The sequence below is a fragment of the Notothenia coriiceps genome, unplaced genomic scaffold, assembly GCF_000735185.1.
Source record: "Notothenia coriiceps isolate Sejong01 unplaced genomic scaffold, NC01 NC01_scaffold00012129, whole genome shotgun sequence".
In the NCBI taxonomy this organism is placed as follows: domain Eukaryota; kingdom Metazoa; phylum Chordata; class Actinopteri; order Perciformes; family Nototheniidae; genus Notothenia; species Notothenia coriiceps.
The window spans coordinates 1-19,699 of record NW_011344830.1 but is presented as its reverse complement, the minus strand read 5'-3'; the positions used below and the strand labels follow the sequence as shown (position 1 = coordinate 19,699).

Here is a 19,699-nt window from a genome sequence, read left to right as displayed (position 1 = left end):
TGCTGCTTGCGCGTTGACACCTGGAAGACAGCTGATGGAAAAGGGGAGAGCATATATGGAGGGGTTAACGGGTGCGATGATTAGGCTTGTGAATGGAGGGACGTGATAGGTTAGCTGAGGAGTGGCGCTCCCTATCATTTAGTGAAGGGAGCGAGTATTGCCATGACGCGCAATACGAAGTGATAGGTCTTCCTGCCTGAACTTGCGCTGAGCTTCATTAGTCACCTGTCAATCTCAAATTGCCTTAACCCCAAAGCAAGCGCTGCTATCATCTATTTATTCTGAATGAGACCATTTACAAAATGAACATCATGCTGTATTAAAGAAGACATATAGAGAGATATAGACTGTAATTTTGTCAGGGAATTGTTAAACAATAGAATACATAAAGTTAGGAGCATTGTTATTTTCTCATAGACCCTCTGGACAATAAGATTTTCTTTTGAAACAAGTGAAGTCATCCCCTGCTGGCTAGCGAGAATGCACGTTTTCAGAAGGTTGGTTAAACCTGAACTGGTTAAAGTTGTGTGGTTTTCCGTGCTTTTGCCTTAGCCAGTGCCATTTATCCATACAAAGCGAGATGCATTACAGGATATTAGACCCATTGTCCCATCTACTCACATTACCTTAAATCCGATGTGACCTACCTGAATGCTGATCCTTCAATGTTTTAATGTTCTGTCCTCAGTGTCTCCTGTGTGTCCATGACGCTGTAGCTCAGAGAACCTTTGAGCCCACTCTGCCACCAATACCTGACACTGTTCTGGAAGACGATGAGGATTCTGTCAAGATTGTCAGTCTGGTCAAAACCAAAGACCCCCTGGTCAGTAAACATGTCTTCATATTTCAGAGGTCAAGTTAATATTTGGCTTGAACAAATAGTATCATTGTATGGGCTTTCTTTATGAGAGGTAATGAGAAGTTTGACACAGTTTGCCTCTTATGCATGCAATAGTATATACTGTATATATGCTATATTTCAGGCAACATGGTAAGGTTACAAACGTTCATGAACTCACTGTGAAAGGGTTAAAGTAAAAGATGAAAGAGGTGACAGCACTCATACCTCAGGGTGGTAGCGACTTCAATCCTTTATTTTCTTTTTTCACTTGAATACACCTAATTAATTTACCGAGGTAAATAATCAAATGAGAAGTAGATACATTTTCTCATAGACTTCTATACAACTGGACCACTTTTTGCAACCTATGGTGTTGCACCTTGCTGGCAATTAGAGTAAATGCAAGATTACATTTTGGAGCTGTTTTAAGGCTTGGGCTGTTTTCCCCCCTGTTTCCCAACCTCTATGTACAACTAAGACAATCCTTCTGCGGGCTTTAGCTGCATATTTATAATTTTTGGGTGAGAATGGTGTCAATCTTCTAATCTAAATCTCGGCAAGAAAGCAGATAGCAATACTTTTATGTGGCTTTTCTTTTTCTTTTTCAGTAGAGCTTAACAGCCTGTCAGCCTGTTTTGGTCTACCTAGCCTTGGCTTGTAATGTTCACAAACTGAGCACAAATGTAAGGATTTAAGTTAAGACAACCTTGTGACATGGCAACTGCGCTTGGACATATCTAATTTGTCCAGCTGCAATATCTGACATACACAGGCAGGGCAAATAAATAAACATGTCCAGGGGAGAGCTGAAGTTTTTTCTCTGTTGACTGAATTGGTGTCGTGTTGTCAAACTGCGTGACTGCTAAAGCCCTGAAGCCAAGGTGTAGCAGGAATACAGCCCTTGGAACGACAGGAAACACATGAGTAGATTCCTGCAGCTGCCATGAATTTGCAGTCAATTCTTCCACATCTTTTTCGCCATTTATCTGCTGTGACGCACAACGTAGGTTCTGTATTGTTTGGGTGCATATTGAAGCATGTGTATATGTTTATCCACTGATAAATTATGTCATTCAAATGAGTCCTTTAAGACTGTATTCAAATTGATTGGGATCATTTGTTTTATGTTTCTGCTGTAAAACAAGTAGTTTTTATGATCTTTAATCATAGCAAATTTGTCTTGATACTACCGGAATGATCTGTCGGTACCACTTTCTTCCAAGCCATTGTCAATTATTTCTGGACATTTCCTGGATTAAATAAATTGAGTACAATGTGTGCATACTTTCGCCAAGGCCGCAAAATCCTCTAACTTTGTTATTTTATTGATAAAATACATTTCAGCTTACATGTGCCTTATTTTCTCCCTCACTAAAGTGGATCCTGTTGCTCATTAAAATTACACAGAAATGTTTCAAGATTCAAAGGTAAAATTCCTTTAACGAAATAATCCTGAATCCACATCGAAAACATGTGTGTCTTAGCCTGTGGCCTGAGAAGTTTCCTTAGAAAAATGTCTTTGATACGTTTTTGAAGGCAAACAGAACCAAAAACATATCGAGATAAAAAGGCTTATCTTAAGGGTAAATATATGACAATAATTGACTTAATGATGAAAATTTCTTGCAGTGTGTATGCTTGTATGTTTGAGCTTTGACAGTGGAATGTTTTTTCCGGACCAATAATAGAGAACATACTTTTGTATTGATCCCAAAACTAGATTGGAAAGGGGATTGACCTTTTTATGACACGGCCTCTTTGATCGATCCAGCATGTTCCAGTTTTCCAGACAACAGGGTTACACCCGAGCGTGAGCTGATTGTACTCAGCTATAAGAAGCTCTTTCCATTGTGATTCACTCCACATCAATAACATCTGTTGAAAAAAAAATCTGATTTGGATAACCGTTTTCCAGTGCTCTGTGTGTAACATGAAGGCAGTCAGCTTAATAGTCCCGTCTTGAAACAAATAACCTTCATTCGAATGAAGCGACTCCAAATGAGAAGCTTGTCTGGACTGTAATAAAACCAACATGTTATTTTCACCGTCCATTGCTTGACCTCTTTGCCTGTGCTCTTCTGTTTGTCCATCAATCATCCTTTCATTCGCTAATCCCCATCCTCAAGGGTGCAACAATTAAAATGGATAAATCCACAGGGACGATTGTTGTGGCGAGGATCATGAGAGGAGGTGCAGCTGATAAAAGCGGTAAGCTAAATAACTATTTTTTACTACAGTTTCACCAATATACTCTCACAAGTGGTTGTGGTCAAATAACATGTAGGCCTACGAGAGGAGCATGTGGTAATTTCTATATGTATTTCCAACACTTGGAAGGCCTGATCCATGAAGGAGATGAGCTGAAAGAGGTGAATGGAGTCTCACTGGAACACAGGAAGCCAAAGGAAATCCTTTCTCTTCTGGTTAGTCTCACCTTCGTGCCTTGGTTTTATACATCTCTTTGTTAAGTGTTTCTGTTTCCTTCTCTCTTTTTGCTCTTAACCTTATCTCTCCTCCTTTAAATGTGTGAACTCAAAGGATAATGCTGACACTGTCAACAAAATCGATTAAAAGACAAAAACCAACAGAGCTTCAGTCTTTCTGTCAATGACGTTAAACTGTTTTACCATATCTGTATCCCTCTTAACTAATTTTTTCAAATAAAATGATAGAACCTTAAAGGTGGGGTATGTAATTTTGGAAAACCAGCTCGAGTGCGCTAATATTTGAAACTACGCAGCTGCAAAAAACCTGCCCTTTCCTGACTTCCTTACAGAGCCCCTCCTCCAACACACACGAACGTGCACATGACCAATGAGGGCACGAGATGAGTTTGTATTTATTGTCAAAGCATTTAATATATTCATTGCTATCGGGATGTTAAGAGCATTCCATGGAACATAACAAAAAGTGTTTCTGAAATAAATTACATACCCCACCTTTAANACGTTGGCGCCCACGTTGCTTACGTGCGTTGACGTGAGTTGTTTTTTAGACTCGTGAGGAACTGGGGTAGTATCTACAGTAACGCAGTGTAGGCGGAGCCGTGACGTCATCTTCACTGAGCTCCCCAGAAAAACAACACAGCCGTTAGCTCTTAGCACTCAGAGCTCACAGCTCACAGCTCTTCATATCTGTTCAGAAACTAGACAAAAGTTAAACAAGTACAAACCACAGACTGCCTGTGTCATGGCGAATACAGTCGCTGGTTTATTTATGTCCGTATAGGCCGTTGTTGTGAGTGTGGACGGTTGGAGCATATATAGCGTTAGCTTAGCCAAGCTCCATTTAGAAAACACGCATTTTAAAAGGTTTTTCGCCTGCGGTCTGTCTGCAGACTTGTCAAAGCATTAATTCATGGTTTTTACTAACCGGTATCAGTATGTTGTTACTTCGGCATCATTTTGAAACATGTATTACAATTAAATCACGGTAAAATATGTTCCAATTGTTGTAGTTGTAGCCCCCTTGACAGCGATTCTCTCTCTAGTTTAGCAAACTCAGCCCGACTCAGCCCTGTTTGTTGGCCTCGATAGAACAACGATTTAGTCGGGCCAGAAAAAAGGTGAAAAAGTAGCCCCGGGCCAGAACTAGGCCAAGTGTAAGCGCAACCAAAAACAGGCCCCGCACGGCTCAGCACGCTTAAAGCGAGCTCCGCGCTGTAGTGTGAATGCACCATTAGAGAAGTGCTGATTTTGGGTCCTTAGCTTTAAAAAAAAAAGCTGCCATGTTGAAACGCCATATTGTGTTCAAAACCACATCAAGAATTATTTCTGAAACAGTGTGGAGCTCAATTGCTTTTTCTCTCACAAGGCGAGTTCCTTTTTTTATTTCTTGCTTTTTACACATACTCTCTCCAGTATATGTTAGCTCTGGGTGTTAGCGATGCTTGCTAATGTAAACAAAGACCATATTACGTCCAAAACAGTCGGGCATTGTTTCTGATAGCGACGTTTCTGATAGGGCCGTGGGTGTAAAGCCAGCCCAGATTTCTGATATTACGTCATATCGGACGCAAATCTGGATCAGCTCCGTTGTAGGCTACCCCCGTTTTTAGAGATTTGGGTACGGAGGAATAGAGAGAGGGTTTTGTTTACTGACCACACAATAAAGTTGTTTCCAAAAGTATCTTAACTTTTTCACTTTGGCTACCTTAATTTCAATTACGTATACAAGTAGAAGCAAATGGACTAAATAAAGTTATGTTTATTAATCAAATCCCTTAAATATGATTGGACAAAATAAGACCTCAACAACAAATTATTGGAAATGTGAACAAAGATTTTGCTGACTTAAATATTGTTCCAGCCTGGTCTCCAACAAAACTTTATAGTAAATTAAGTTTAAAAGGAAATGTAATTTTCTCCTGATCATACATTTGTTTTTGCCGTATCACAAATACATGGCTAATGGGGCTACAGTCTTTATGCTAAGCTAACTGGCTGCTAGCTTTAAGCATAATATTCAACAGACAAACATGTGTGCGGTATCAATCTTCTTGTCTCATTTCAAACAGTTCTAAGATCGACCAGAACCAAATCTTTAAGAAAAACTAACCCGGGGACAAGCTGTTAGCCTGTTTCGCCCCATAACCATGACTTTTATTGTAAACAAACCCCACTATTTGCCTTGTTGTTAAGCCATCTCTGCTCAGATTCTTCTGCATTCAGTCAGGTTGTGCCGCATCGATAACATTTTACATGCCAGACAAAGAGGAAACACAGACTCTGAACCATGTCATCAGGTGGAAGCTGGCCTGAGATAAGATGAAATGCACATTATTAAATGCACATTACTTTTTGAACTGATATAACGCAACATCTGTAATTAGCGTTCTCGTACAGACGCTTGGAACCTTTTTACAATCAGCCGTAAGTGCAATCCCCCATATGAGCATCCAACATATGCACACACGCAATCCATGAGATCAAATGGGATAAATTGGACAGCTAAAACCCTAAATCCCCAAACCCACAAAATTACATCATCATATAAACTGGTTTGTAATTTAAATATAAGCCCGGTCTCCTTTTGTTGCTGTTTTTTCTCAATTTATTTTATTGCTTCAAGTCCAATTGCCCTGAATCACATTAGTTCATTTTCACTTGGAACAAGTCTAACATCTCACCAATGTGGATCCCTGTTATAGCTCCGTAGTCTACGTCATCCATGACTGAAAAAACAGGAAGAGAGAAGAGGAAAGAGAGAGAAAACCATGAACACAAACCACAAGACATGACACGTGCGTCCTTCTGAAATGTATCTTTTAAAGCATTAACATATGTTGACTAATACGTCCAAATATTTTTGCTTTGGGAATTTAATAACAGTTTCATTTAGAAATGATATCTACAATTTAGAAAATATTAATAACTACCTCGCTCTTACAAATTGGTTGTTAGCGAAAAACGAGCACAACGCAGAGGGCCAGATAAACCAGTTTGGAGGAAACAAATAACAGAATCCTTTCCGCGCCGTACTTCCAAGAAGCATTACATGATATTATTTTTGGATAATCCACCTCTTTAAATCTTTAAAAACCCCAAACCTAAAATATACACGTGTATTACATCAAGTTAATTGTTCTCGAGGTAAGTTTTCAAAAGCAAATTCGAACAGACAGTAGGCCTACCTTCCGCCACATCTGTGGAGCATGTGGAGAAAACAAAAGCAGTGAGTACAACGGGAGGGCAGCGGAGTTCAGCCGTGACCTTGACTGGATCTTCAGACATGACCTGTCACCTCTTAGCTTAGCGCCAAAGCAGCTTTAACATGTTTATTAGAAAATGTTAAAAGTTTTTATTATTTTCAGGTGTGGTTGATTTTATTGACAAATGTCGATTCATCACCTGGTGGTTTGACTGGTCGGGGCTTGAACAGCGCCTTAGGTCGCTGTAGTGCAACTCTCCTGTACAAAGACGAAGGAAACAAGGGTGTATCAAAACAGAATTTAAAGGTGGGGTAGGTAATTTTGGAGAAACTAGCTCGAGTGCGCTAGAATTTGAAAATACACAGCCGGAAAAAATCTGCCACTTCCTTACATAGTCCCTCCTCCAACACACACAAACGCGCACATGACCAATGAGGGCACGAGATAAGTTTGTGCACTGATGGAAGGCTGACAGGCAGGTAGGCCATCCAGTTATTTTAGCCGGGCCGGCTCAGATGATTGGTCGTGCTTTTTACAGTACTACGGCTTCCACAGATGACATTTTATATTATATTTTATGGATTTTTTGTCAAAGCACTTAAGATCCATGGAATATAACAAAAAGTGTATCTCGAGCCGGTTTCTCAAACTTACCTACCCCACCTTTAAGATAGATGTTAGATGACAGTGGTTTAAGAGGGTAAATGTGTTTCTATAGACTAAAAATACTGCGGTCCACAGGTGAGGTGCAAACACGTTACAACGGCCAAACACATTTCCATTCGAAGAGAAGCGCTGCAAAACGAGGCAAATTAATAACAGGAATGTGCCAAAACAAAAGAAGAAACATCTTAACCAATTTGACAACACATGCACAGCATTTATAAAACATTCACCAACTTGAAGAAACATGTGCAGCATTTACTAAAAGTGCTGCATTAGCGAAACGCTGCAAATAATAAACGCTGCAAGAAGCTCAAAAGACAGCAGGAACAAGGGGACACTAAAAAGTGATGCACACACCTGGGAACGGAGCACACGTGTTGACGTTTTCGGGATTATAAAGTTGGCCAGCAATCACTGTCACTGGAAACGTACCTAAAATGTTTAGTTTTATTGGCTTATTTTAACAATGTGATTTCAAATCTGCTGTAAACTTGCTAGCTAACTTAGCTAACCTAGTCATTTCAAGTATACTGACAAAACACTTGAAGCGGCCAACTTTATACTCCCTGCCTGAACGTAATCGCTCAGGTCCCAGCTGTGTGCATCCATTTTTAGTGTCCCCTGGTTTCTGTTGTGTTTTGAGATTCTTGCAGCGTTTTTTTATCTGCAGTGTTTCGTTTATTGTGTGTGTTTGGCCGTTGTAGTTTGTACCTGTCAGCCACAGTATAAAAAAGATCAAATTAGTACCTCTCATGGAGCTGCTTCGAGGGGATGAGTCCTGCCCGATCGTTGCTGTCCCCAAGGTGACGGGCCTGCCACCAGGTGTCATCCTCCATGCTGACTATCTGGAGGACGTCACCCTTTCTAAAGGCTACTGCTGCTTCTTTGCACGGAACGGTGGGATCCTCATTGGGATCATAGTCGAAAAGAGCCTGCATAAACAGCTGAGGAAAGAAAATATTATTTTCTTTTAAACAAAACAGGTTACCGCGTAATCGATTCATTCTTATCTTTTCCTACTGCAACCTTATGAACTTCTGTATCCTAGCAATCAGCACAACAACTATGACTGGTGCCTTGTAACATATGTTGGTGTCACTTTTGAAATATTACCATGATCATAGAAAATAATTTATCTTAATCCAGAGCAAATGCTCCCTGCTCTATCAGGTTCCAGGTTGGATACCATGTATTTGGTAGTAGTGGCCTAGAACTATTCCAACACATAAAAGGATTTGCAATTTTTTCCGCATACAGTGTGTAGATTTATCGTTAATGATAAATGAAGTTGATGTGGCTCAACATATGTGATGTGTGGAAAATCATAAATCAAGTGCTTAGATTATAAAAAGCAGGAAATTGTAATAAAATTAGTTATGGTCTTATACTTGACTGTCTGATCTGAATTGAGTTCTTGACAGTGCGCTGCTGTAGTGACAGCACCATGGCAAAAACACTAAATATAACCAAACACACAAGATACCACTGATTTAATCTCTTTTTACTGAAACCAGCTGGGGCTGCTTTCCTCATGCAGCCAGATTGCATGTTAAACTAACGTAAAAAACACACTGCATGGTGATATGTGTTTGAATATGTATTGTACCTTTTTATTTGATGACATTTCTTCCCTTGTGGAGGCAGGAATGATTGTGAATCTAACTTCACCTTGAGATCGAGCCTGCACGAGAAGAAGAGGTGGTTATACATTTTAAGAGATTCTTATTTGCTTTGGGCCAAGTTAGATTAGAAGACGAATACAAATCGCTAAAAAGCTTAAAACCCAGAAGCTAATTAGCTTAGCCTAGCACAATATAAAGACTGGAAGTAGGTTGAGCCAAATGCAGAACTATGGAACACACATTAAAGAACATGGCCATACAACAATCTAGGCCTACATCTAGCACTTTGGTCTGGAGGTTTAAAGTGCTCTATAAATAAAGCTGTATTCAATACAGCACTTTAAACCTGCAAAGTGCTCTATAATACAATACAGTGTATTGTATTGTACATACTATAAGTAAGTTCGCCAAACGTGGATTCATCCGCAGCAGGAAGTAGTCCTGAACAAAATGTACTATTTACTCCAGTTTGAGTAACATTTGCTAGAGTTTGGTGCTGTTTTAGGAAATTACTGACATCCTTTAGGAAACATTATATATTTGTACGCTTGTGATTTAAAGGTGGGGTATGTAATTTATTTCAGAAACACTTTTTGTTATGTTCCATGGAATGCTCTTAACATCCCGATAGCAATGAATATATTAAATGCTTTGACAATANAGGACCCAACCTTAAAGGTTTCATATCATGCTATTTTTAGGCATATATTATGGGTTTCAGATATATAAAAAACATGTCTACAGTATGATGTGTTTTGCTCAAAGTACCAAACAGATTCAAGCCAAGCCTCATACCCCTCTGTGTGAGCAAAACACATCATACTGTAGACATGTTTTTTATATATCTGAAACCCATAATATATGCCTAAAAATAGCATGATATGAAACCTTTAAGGTTGGGTCCTAGAATAACCCGTGCAGCTTCATATTTTGCGTCACTCAGAAATACAGTAGGCCTATGTCCCGTTATATAAGCGAACTTCCGATAAAGCTAACTTCCGTATCAAAGTGACTTTGGACTGAGTGACCTTCTTGTATAATTATTTAACATTTTGGGAAATCTGCTTTCTTGCCAGGTTTTTTTGTTTTGTTTAGTTCTCATGGTAGGACTGACATATTCAGTACCACTAAAAATGGACTCAATGGTCTTGGACGCCAATCCTTCATACTGAGAGTATATGTCCACTCTATTGGACTGCAGGTTGAGGCTCATATCATATCATCTTGACATAGAGGGCTCAGGCCCAGTTCATGACATGCATCGCATGTATTGAATCTCCCCACAGTTTTATCTGACCCTTATTTCATATTTTAAAATGTGCCTTACAGCATTTCCAAAAATATCCTACAGTTTTACAGCTGAGAGCATTTTCAGTGACACATGATGAACTTCACTGCCAGTTTTCCTTAAGATTGACAATTACGATATGCTTTCTTATAGACCTTGTTTCATGCTATAGGCTTTCTCATTTGTTGTATGACATATGTTTTAGACAGTGTGTATTACACTGACATTTCTCAGTGAATTCATCAGTTTCAATCCCATGTAAACAAAAGTTTGAAATCTCTACTAATTGTGCCATGTTTCTTATGAAGCCCAGAGAGGGAACGGACAGATATGCTTACAAAGAGAAATTAAAGCTGACGTCAAAGCAAGTCTGGCAGCGCCACTTAGCAGCAGTTAACGTTATGAAAAAGAGAAGGCCTGCCAAGCCAGACCACAGTTGCATGGCAGACGCTGGCTGTCAGAGAGCCTACAAGCGACGCGTGACAGATGGAGTTGTCGTCTACTGCAGGGTTAGGGCTTTTCAGGATTGGTGCTTTACAGAAGAGTTTGGGTGGCAGTGTTGTGTTAGTGTTGAACACTTGTATTGATTCACTTTACCTGCATGTTTAAATTAGTAGGGGATTCACCTCAGTTACTTTATATTAATTCCAGACATTGTCTTGCACTGCAGTCACGAAGCCCCAAAGGAAAATCAATGAAAATTGTTTCAGGGCAATTTCAATGAGGCAATTTTCAGCTAGGTTTTCAATGATACGCCTGGCAGGTCTGAGATCCATATCTCTTTTTTCCAGCTGGGTTGAGAAGAAGTTTCCGACTCGGAAGAAAGAGCAGTTGGGCCAGAGAAGCGGCTCGGTCCAGGAGTTGGAGCACAGGGGTACACAGCTCAGTTCGACCCCCTACCTACAAACAGGTGACCCCCTACCACAGAGACCCCAAGGACCCACACCGCCTGGTTGTTCTGGTTGGTACGTATGAGGTTAACATACGGTTGCGCAAAGAAACAGGAATATTCCCATCTTTTGTGGAGATGTTTAAGAGCACACTGCCAACATCTCGTTAAATAGGTTACTGTGCTATAGTCTAATGCAGTGGTTCTCAAATGGGGGTACGCAGCCCCCTATGGGTACGTTGGAGTACTGCAGGGCGTACGTGAAATTAATTGTATGTTAATGGGAAAAACAACATAAGTAATGCATTCAAACAAACTACTAATAGTAGATTAACTACTGTATTCAAAAGTTACAGAAATTTGGATAATAAAATGGGAAAAATAAACAGGGTGCTCTCTTTTCCTCTCCCTCTCCTGACAGCCCGTCAGTCTCGTGCAGCTCGCTGAACCTGTAAGTGACCCGACAGTAAAGAATAAATATATTTATAACTTGTTTAGCTAGTTCCAGAGTAAATAAACTAGCTAAGTGTTGGGTCTAACTCTTACCCCTAGTTTCCACCGGGTCTGTCTGCGTCGCGTAACGGCTGCGCCGCGGTTTTGGTCCGGCCTCCTCCTGCGTCATACCCTACCGGGCGCGTTTCAGAAGCATTTCAGAAGCGGAGCGTCTTGCCTGCCGGCTCGCCGTTTTAGTTGATTTGGGCATATTTCCTGGACAGACTACTTTGTACAGACAAAGTTAATAATAATTGTAATATCCCAGTTATAAACAACATTAATCAAAGATGTGTTGCTGTATTTTAGTGGTAAAAAAATTCATTCATCATCATAATTATTCAATATATATTTACACAGTGCCTGTAAACCGGAGGAGAACGCCGGCATTTCTCCTACTTGAAAGACTACGGAGGGATAGGGTCTGCAAAATTAGTTTGTGTGTGTGTATATATATAGGCCTATATATATATATATATATATATGCTATATATGCTCTNTACGGGAGAGTATTAAAGAAAATACTTGATCTAATTAAAGCGAGATTGTGCTTCTTGCAATCAACTTTTGTAATGGAAATACTGGTAGCGTCATTTGTATGTTTATCTCGAAATAAAATGAGAAAGACATTCACAGTTAATGTAATTCGATATCAATTATTAATTGCCATAGCATTTTTTGCGCATACATTCTACAGTACAATTATACTTCGAGCTGATGAATAGCTGGTCTAACATAAGTTAATTCCATTTTCGCGTCACCTATTCTAAGAATGCTTACCTTAACCACTAAAAGAGGTTGTTAGAATAGTGAGGTTACGCTTGTAATAACAATAACTCATCTCTCTCCCGCGCGCGGTTCAGATTAACGTTTTTTTTGCTGATTTGCGAAACGCCCTGTGTCAATGTTCCTATTGGCGTTGCCCCCGTTTCGGTATTTACCTGTCCCTGGCCCGGACCATGTCGCCGCCTCCCTTGCCCGAATGCCAAATCGGCGGCAGTCAAACTCAAACTGCGGAAGCGGATGGACGTTATATTTACAAGCTTGACGGGCTGAGTACATTACTATTCCATAATTTTAGAGCGACCTGAGAGTGCCAATGACATGCAGTTTAATAATAGGATTACTTAATTGATCAATGTTGGGAGAGACTGTTTGGCATAATGGCGCATTATTTGATTATGGCTGCGTTGCGCTGGAACAGAGACGTGTAGAAGAGTGTGTAGCCTACTTGTATGTGTTTTCAATATTGTTTACGGAAGGCACTGTCTAAAGCCCCACGGTGCGCCACTGGTTAACACATTCACTTTGTACCACGTAACATCAACCACTATAGTATGAATAAGGATGCGTCTGCGCTTAATGAAACTAAAACAAGAGATGGTAGATGAGTTTCGCTTTTAAAAGCAAAACTCATCGTCAAATCAATGATTGTAACAAACTTCATTTACTTATATACAGTTTTATAAAAAAAAAAAAAACCCAGTTAGGTAGTTTAGACAAATCATTGTTTCATATATTCGAAAATAAAATTGCTTTAAAACAAAGATTGTTGAAAGCGATGTTTTGTTTTGTTTTATTAACCCAACAATTATTTTCAACTCTCGCCGTAGGTTCTTTAAACGAAGCATTTGGTTTCCAGCTGAAATAGGATTTGTTCCTGCAGTGACATTATGGCGACAGCATCAACAGGTGAGTTCAGAATGTATTAGTTGTGGACAGATTTGGGTGTAACAAAGTAACCGCGTTACAATTACTTTGTTACCGACAAACTGTAATGTTATATAACATCTACATTTGTCGGTAACGAAAGTAATGAACCGGCGCGTTACTGTTTATAAATTCAGTTAATCACCCCCAGCTACAGTTACTTAACATTGCTCGAAAAAAATTACTAGATTCTCCCTTGATCAGAATAGGACTAGTAGTTACTAACATTATTTCAGACAGTTTACAGCAAACTTAAACTTGGATAATACATGGCGGGTTTGAATACACGGAGCCTCTCTTTTCCGTCTCCGCCTCTTCTCGCGGTCCCCTTCTCCTGTCCGCCTGTGTCCTCATGCAGCTGCGTCTATCTAGTAAGTAGTGATGTGGTCGTCCGCGAACGAGCCGATGTCTTTGAACCTCTTTATATGACAGAACCAGCACGAGAAGCCGTTCTTGTTATCGTTCAATCGTTTTGCCGCAGCTCACTGCCTGCCAAAATCCACTAGCCTTTACGAAAAGCTGATTTTGTTCCCAAAACGTATCTCTGTTGAAGACCCACCCCTACTCTGGACTGGTATCTATCTTCGACACGAAACCTGTTCTGCTCCTTCACAGCAGGTCCTCGCGAGCAGTCACGTCCGCTGACCAATCAGAGCACACGGGCTCAGACAGGGAGGGGGGGGGCGAGCTCCAGACAAATCCGTTGTAGGACAGATTGTGACACCAGGTTCAGCACGAGGAGAGATGGGTGGGTGCTTAACGGAAATACAGCAGAGAGAGAAGTCATAACAACGTGGTAACAGGACAGGTGCAACGTGTTTTTCGGTATGGGAAAATGAGGCCAAACGCGAAACGCAGTTGGATTGCTGGAGCTACATTTCAAATATACATTCACTGACAGAATGCGCACCTTTTTACATGTTACAATGCAGATATTGACATTAGGTTCTGACAATACAGTTCAATCCATTATCCTGAGTGATTATTTCGCAGATAAACCTGTAACCCCCGCTCCGCCTTTAAAAAAACGGCTCCTTTTGAGAACGACTCTTTTTGAACCGGCGTCTTGAAAGACGGAGCATAACGATCCGGGCTCCCTTCAGAAGAGCCATTAAATCCATCACCTTAGTAATGAGTCACCCGACACGGACAACATAATAAACAGTGGTATAACTAGTTTTAGCTAGTTCCAGGGGTAGATAAGGCTGGTAGATAAAGATCGGTATGGTGATAGGGTCTACTTTTAACATTTAAAATATTTCATCACTTGAGTGATTCCGCCTCAGGTTTATATTTCCGTAACATTTGCGCGTACTTGTCCACATGCAGGCTGTCACAGTGTTGACTGCAGACTGCAGACAGAAGACATCCAAGTGCGTATAACTTTCGAGGGGTGGAGGCAGGCACGTGCCACGCATAGACCATCAAAGTGGGTTTGAGCCCTCTGCCCCTTCTCTTCCCACCCCATTTTTATTTTTATAAATGAATATTATCTACTGCGTGTTTGCGCACAGTTTCCCTTTCCAAAAAATATATTGTTGAATACAAACATCAGTTCTGGAGATTAGAAGTTCCGTAGCTCTCCCTCCCTCCCCCTCCCTCCCTCCCTCCACGTCTCCGCACAGCGGTGCGGACATCGACAGTCACTCAGACAGGACAGGTAGCAGCACCTCCCACTTTACCTGTCCCCAATGTGATGCCGCTTGTTAGCAGATTTAGACTTAGCCATTCATCACGGCGTTATTTTATTAGATGGCACCACATGTCAAGAGGCTTGAGGGACAAGAGAGAGAGGTGGCCCGTGACTCCAACATTTACGCCCAAACATCCACTCTTCTCGTGCTATGCGCGGATCGCTCTGCGTGTCTCGTTTCAGGTTCTGAGCGAGGATTACAGGCTTGGGTCATCAACTGCAACCCAATCGCTTACAAGAGAAGGGCCGGATGCACCAGATAGCTTGGTACTTATCGCTGGCTTGTCTCGTTCGCAGACTTAATCGGTACTGCCACGAAACAACCAAACACCAAGGAGGAGGCTGGTGGGGAAAGGGTGGGGGAAGTGGTTTACAGGGTGCAGCTGCCATCAAGGGGGAGAAAAATGGTTCTCCACAGAGACAGGTTGGCTCCGTACCGAGGAGTCACTTCCCCACAGGCCCCAGGAACACCGGGGCCCACAGCCGGCCCTGCAACATCCTCACTCAGGTCCCCCGGCGAGCGGAGCAGCAGTGCCTCATCAGGGACTGAGTGTCCCCCCATTACTTTCCCCCTTTCCCCGCCTGGGCCGGAACCGGCCACCCCAGTCCCCCTGCCGAGAAGGCAGTCACGACCCCCGGGTCGTTTCAGAGACTTTGTGTGTTGGTAAAGTTTTTTTTAGTGAGACCCCTTGTTTACGGTAGAGGGCAAGAATGTGCCCTGGTCTCAATGGAAGGGATGGTAGTCCCCCCAGACCTTCCTACTTAAAGTTCAGTGTGTAGTTGTAGTGTTTGTGCTGGGTTTTGTTTGTTCCTCGTGGGCGAGGAACTTTGTAGTGGGGGGGTAGTGTAGCGACCCTGATAGGATGCTGAGGGTGTCACTCAGGCATCCCCCGTCTCTCTGCCAATCACAGAGCTGCACAGTGATGCTGGTCTAGGTGCGGGCCTGTTGTTGGGGGAGCAGACGGGGGAGGGCGGGAAGTTGTGACGTAGACAGGGATATATATATGGGTATGTGTGGTGAGTTAGTTTCAGAGTGTGTGAGATTGAACCCACAAGCTATCCCTGTACCTGTGATCATCTAGAAAATAAGAGTTATTAAAGCCTAATAACTGGAAGCCTGTTTCCGACTCCTTCTGTGAACGTTACAATATATATTGAATAATTATGATGATGAATGAATTTTTTTACCACTAAAATACAGCAACACATCTTTGATTCATGTCGTTTATAACTGGACTATTACAATTATTACTAACTTTGTCTGTACAAAGTAGCCTGTCCCGGAAATATGCCCAAATCAACAAAAACTGCGAGCCGGCACACAAGACGCTCCGCTTCCGAAACGCTTCTGAAACGCGCCCGGTGAGTTATGACGCTGGAGGAGGTCGGATCAAAATCCCATGCTCATAAAATGCTCATATATTTTTTTCTCTTCATTCCCCACGCCCCAAAATAAATAAATATACAAATTTTAGGAAAAGTAACGAAGTTTGAGCAGTGCGGGTTTTATATTAACAAAGTTACACATATTTCAAAACGCCAAGTGTAATAACTGCAGTTTGCCTTCCTTTCACCGAGAATGACAAAGATCATGTTTCTCACTAAATTGTACAACTTATTAAAAACATCAGTTAAATGCAATAATGTCGTCTTAGTGTTATTGCATGATGTTAAAATTGGTTTGCCATGAATTTGGCTTGTAAACATTTGAAATGTAGCATTCAAGTGTTTCTCAGTTACAATGTTGTTGTTTTAATAAATTGGACACTGATGGTGCGAGGCTGTACTGTATATAGGCATTTTTCCCCTAACAAATTGTTTTACTAAAATTATCAGGGGGTAGGCCTACTTGGCTGAATTTTTTTTTCAAAGGGGGTTCATTATTGAAAAAGTTTGAGAACCACTGGGCTAATGTAGTACAATGTGTTCATAACATTTCACATTGATTTAATATTTAGCAAAAAATGGTAGTTACTGTGGCTTTATGTGCAATAGTTTTTTGTTTTATATCATCCCCAGCCTTCTTTTGTCCATATAAAAAACAACATGATCCCATTCACTAAAAGAACACTATTATTTATATTGTAGCAGTTATTGATCAAAACAAAAAGTAATGTCCTGATGAAGATTTATTTCCCGACTCTTGAGTGCAAGAATAATCCTTTCCCGTCATAAGCACGTAAACACTGTCAGAGCACTCAAGTCAGAATATATTTTGTTCTCTTACGTTACCAAGTGGCCCACCCTAGACTCACTTCCCTGCCAACCTTGCCGGTCTGCTCTATGTATTTCTGAGCTATATCTCTCCCGCGGGAATTTCACATTGAGCCCCGCTGAAGGTCTTTTTAATGTCGTATTATGATACGACTGTAGGTCGTCTGTGACCAAGGGAAATCAAAGAAAGAAGAGAAGGGCAGAAGAGGGACAGAAAATCGAAAGTGGAGGGCAGAAAGAAGCGAAACAAAGTGAATTAAAGAGGCGAAAAAACATTTACCAGATATAGTAGATTAATGATAGTGAATGGAGAGAAGGGGAAGAGTGGATTGTGAATTATATTCCTCATAATGTCAGCCAAGTGCTCCATCATTAAACTGGAACAGTTAAGACAGCTTGGATTTAGATTTAGACCTCTTTAATTGAGTTGGAGTTTACCCTAACTCTGGACTACGTTTTACTGTCTGCTGTGAAGGCTCTTCGTTGACCGGAGTTCATCATTAGCAATATATAGCTTATTGGCAATGAGATTTATGGACAGGAATACCAGAACCTGGATGGCTAAAACAGCATCAGATGGATAATGTTGGACCAGGTTGGAAATATGTCCTCTTTTGTTTGCATTGCATACGCACTTTGAATGGAACAATAGCCATAGGAAAGTTGGTGAAAACGACTGCCAGCCGATTTAAGCTCTACAGATCGTGTAACTCTTGAAAAAAAAAAAGGTCAGGAGAAAGTATCCACAGTGCCCGATGATGCTCCTCTCCAGCTCGGTGGAGCAGCTGCGGAAGACATCAGTGGTGTAAGAGTGGAGAGTCCATAAACCTGATATTTTGTATCGAGCTCATGCAACCCTGTGATGGAAAAGGCAGGTATGTCAGGAATCTTACTTTCAGACGGCGCTCCATTAGAGTCTGATGCAATCTGGGGGCTGTGAAAAGCTGCTTTAGAAAAGAAAATCCCAGATGCTACAGTATGTGTGTGTACAGTGGTGTGTATGTGCTTTATCCTGTGCATCCTACACTTTAATGACACCGATACTGTGTGGCTTTGCAGATGTCACGTTTAGACGGGATGCTATGGATTTTCCAGAGGGCTTCGGAGCAGTGAATGTTCAATAGAGAGACACCGGCGAAGAAAGAGACGGAGAACCGTTTTCAGACTGAAATCAGTATGAAATCAGAGCTCTGTCTGTCTGACTCTCCCCCGCTCCCCTTTGTCGTTCTCTGATTATAAAGACAGATGTGTCACCAGATCACTAAGCCTATTTGATGTTGTAAGGCAAACAATAGTACATAGTGATTTTGGGAATGAATACCTACATACAGAACACAGTGTTTTTATCTCCGTCTCCAGGGCCCAGCGGCGTTGGCGTTAATGAACTGAAGAGGAGGCTCCTGCTCTCAGACCCTGACCACTATGGCGTGACTGTACCGCGTAAGATAGACTTCCAGAAATGTTACCTTTACCTCCCGCGCACTAAATGGTTTCTCATCCTTAACAGCTGTCCTAAGCCTCTCGTCTCTTTTCTTTCAGACACCACACGTGAGAAGAAAAGGCAGGAGAATGAAGGAGTGGATTATAATTTTGTGTCAATATCCATGTTTGAAGAGGATATTCTCAATCAAAGGTACATGAGCAGGTGTTTCCTTTCCCATGGTGTTAACAATTGTCCCCCTTCATGAGAGTGATGTTCATTTCTATTGCTGTCTGATTACATTTTAGGATGTTTTCTCTGTCTGTTCACGGACTGCTTGGTTCTGTTTTTAGGTTTGTAGAATATGGAAGATACAGTGGACACTACTATGGAACAAGTGTAGATTCTGTGCACAAATTGATGGCTGAGGGCAAGGTGTGCCTTCTGTGTGTGCACCCTACTGTAAGTACTAAGCCATTTAAAAATTGTTCATGTTTACAGAAATTAATTTGGACAATTTTCAGAGGAGTAGGAAGTTTTTTGCCAAATAATCCACATTTTCGATGGTGCTGAAAAGGTTAATTGCGACAATTGCCCTTTCAGTTATAAACCTAGACTTTCAACATCTTTCAACTTCATGTTTGAACTAATAAAATAAAGTTTCCAATAGCCCAGGTGTGTTTCCCACAGGGTTTAGTTCTTGGTAATCTAGAAACCAATTGGCTAGGTGATGACAATAAGCCTCTGGGGGCAAGGGGCTATATTATGTTGGGCTTTTGGTCTAGCATTCAGCCAAAGCTTCCTCTCTCATGTCTACAGTTAGCAACTTGAGACTCAAAAATGAAGTTGGAGTTGCGAGACTGTGTCCCGTTTACAATCTAACAAAGAGCTATTGTCAACTGATAACCATTCAATCCAAGATTTTACAATGTTTTGCTTTAACCCTCCTGTTGTGTTCGGGTCAAATCTGACCGATTTACTACTTTCATCAATCATAACTTTTTTGTTTTACATTTGATTGCATTAAGGCTTTATTATATCCTTCACAGTAGACATTTGAACATATACAATTCCTGATCACCACTTTCATTGAATTTTGGATGATTTAGTCAACTTGACCATGGTGTTCCCGGTCAAAAATGACTGCCATAAAGAAAAGGAATTAGTAACCATACAGATCAGATAAAACACACACACACAAACGCCCACACAAA

At 41.1% G+C, this 19,699-nt stretch overlaps 3 protein-coding genes across 3 annotated transcripts; 2 read left to right on the top strand and 1 right to left on the bottom strand.

Annotated features, from left to right (window-relative positions):
• The first annotated feature begins 557 nt into the window (after positions 1-557).
• On the top strand, positions 558-3,309 carry LOC104947175 (MAGUK p55 subfamily member 7-like). The gene is made up of 3 exons (XM_010773141.1): positions 558-823; positions 2,968-3,049; positions 3,179-3,309. The coding sequence occupies exons 1-3, from the start codon at positions 674-676 to the stop codon at positions 3,307-3,309; spliced, it is 363 nt and encodes a 120-aa protein (XP_010771443.1). The 5' UTR covers positions 558-673.
• A 2,622-nt stretch (positions 3,310-5,931) lies between these two features.
• On the bottom strand, positions 5,932-9,992 carry LOC104947174 (MAGUK p55 subfamily member 7-like). Its single transcript, XM_010773140.1, has 6 exons — positions 9,894-9,992; positions 8,764-8,838; positions 7,905-8,101; positions 6,691-6,749; positions 6,474-6,485; positions 5,932-6,014 (listed from the first exon to the last, which is right to left on the bottom strand). Exons 1-6 carry the CDS (start codon positions 9,990-9,992, stop codon positions 5,932-5,934), a joined length of 525 nt encoding a protein of 174 aa, XP_010771442.1.
• A 476-nt stretch (positions 9,993-10,468) lies between these two features.
• On the top strand, positions 10,469-18,947 carry LOC104947173 (MAGUK p55 subfamily member 7-like; the record flags this gene model as incomplete). Its single annotated transcript, XM_010773139.1, has 5 exons — positions 10,469-10,523; positions 10,859-11,032; positions 18,425-18,505; positions 18,605-18,698; positions 18,839-18,947. Coding segments are annotated over exons 1-5 (513 nt in total), but the record flags the coding sequence as incomplete, so codon positions are not given.
• Between the last annotated feature and the right edge of the window lie 752 nt (positions 18,948-19,699).

What these genes read in the sequence shown, in the direction of transcription:
- LOC104947174 (XM_010773140.1), bottom strand. Translation starts at nt 9,992, where the DNA reads ATGAGCCTCAACCTGCAGTCCAATAGAGTGGACATATACTCTCAGTAT. An exon ending in AAATGTCATCAAATAAAAAG is followed by an intron (nt 8,102 to 8,763) that starts GTACAATACATA and finishes TTCTTTCCTCAG; the next exon opens with CTGTTTATGCAGGCTCTTTT. An exon ending in TCGAAGCAGCTCCATGAGAG is followed by an intron (nt 6,750 to 7,904) that starts GTACTAATTTGA and finishes GTCTTTGTACAG; the next exon opens with GAGAGTTGCACTACAGCGAC.
- LOC104947175 (XM_010773141.1), top strand. Translation starts at nt 674, where the DNA reads ATGTTCTGTCCTCAGTGTCTCCTGTGTGTCCATGACGCTGTAGCTCAG. An exon ending in TCAAAACCAAAGACCCCCTG is followed by an intron (nt 824 to 2,967) that starts GTCAGTAAACAT and finishes CCCATCCTCAAG; the next exon opens with GGTGCAACAATTAAAATGGA. An exon ending in AGGTGCAGCTGATAAAAGCG is followed by an intron (nt 3,050 to 3,178) that starts GTAAGCTAAATA and finishes AACACTTGGAAG; the next exon opens with GCCTGATCCATGAAGGAGAT.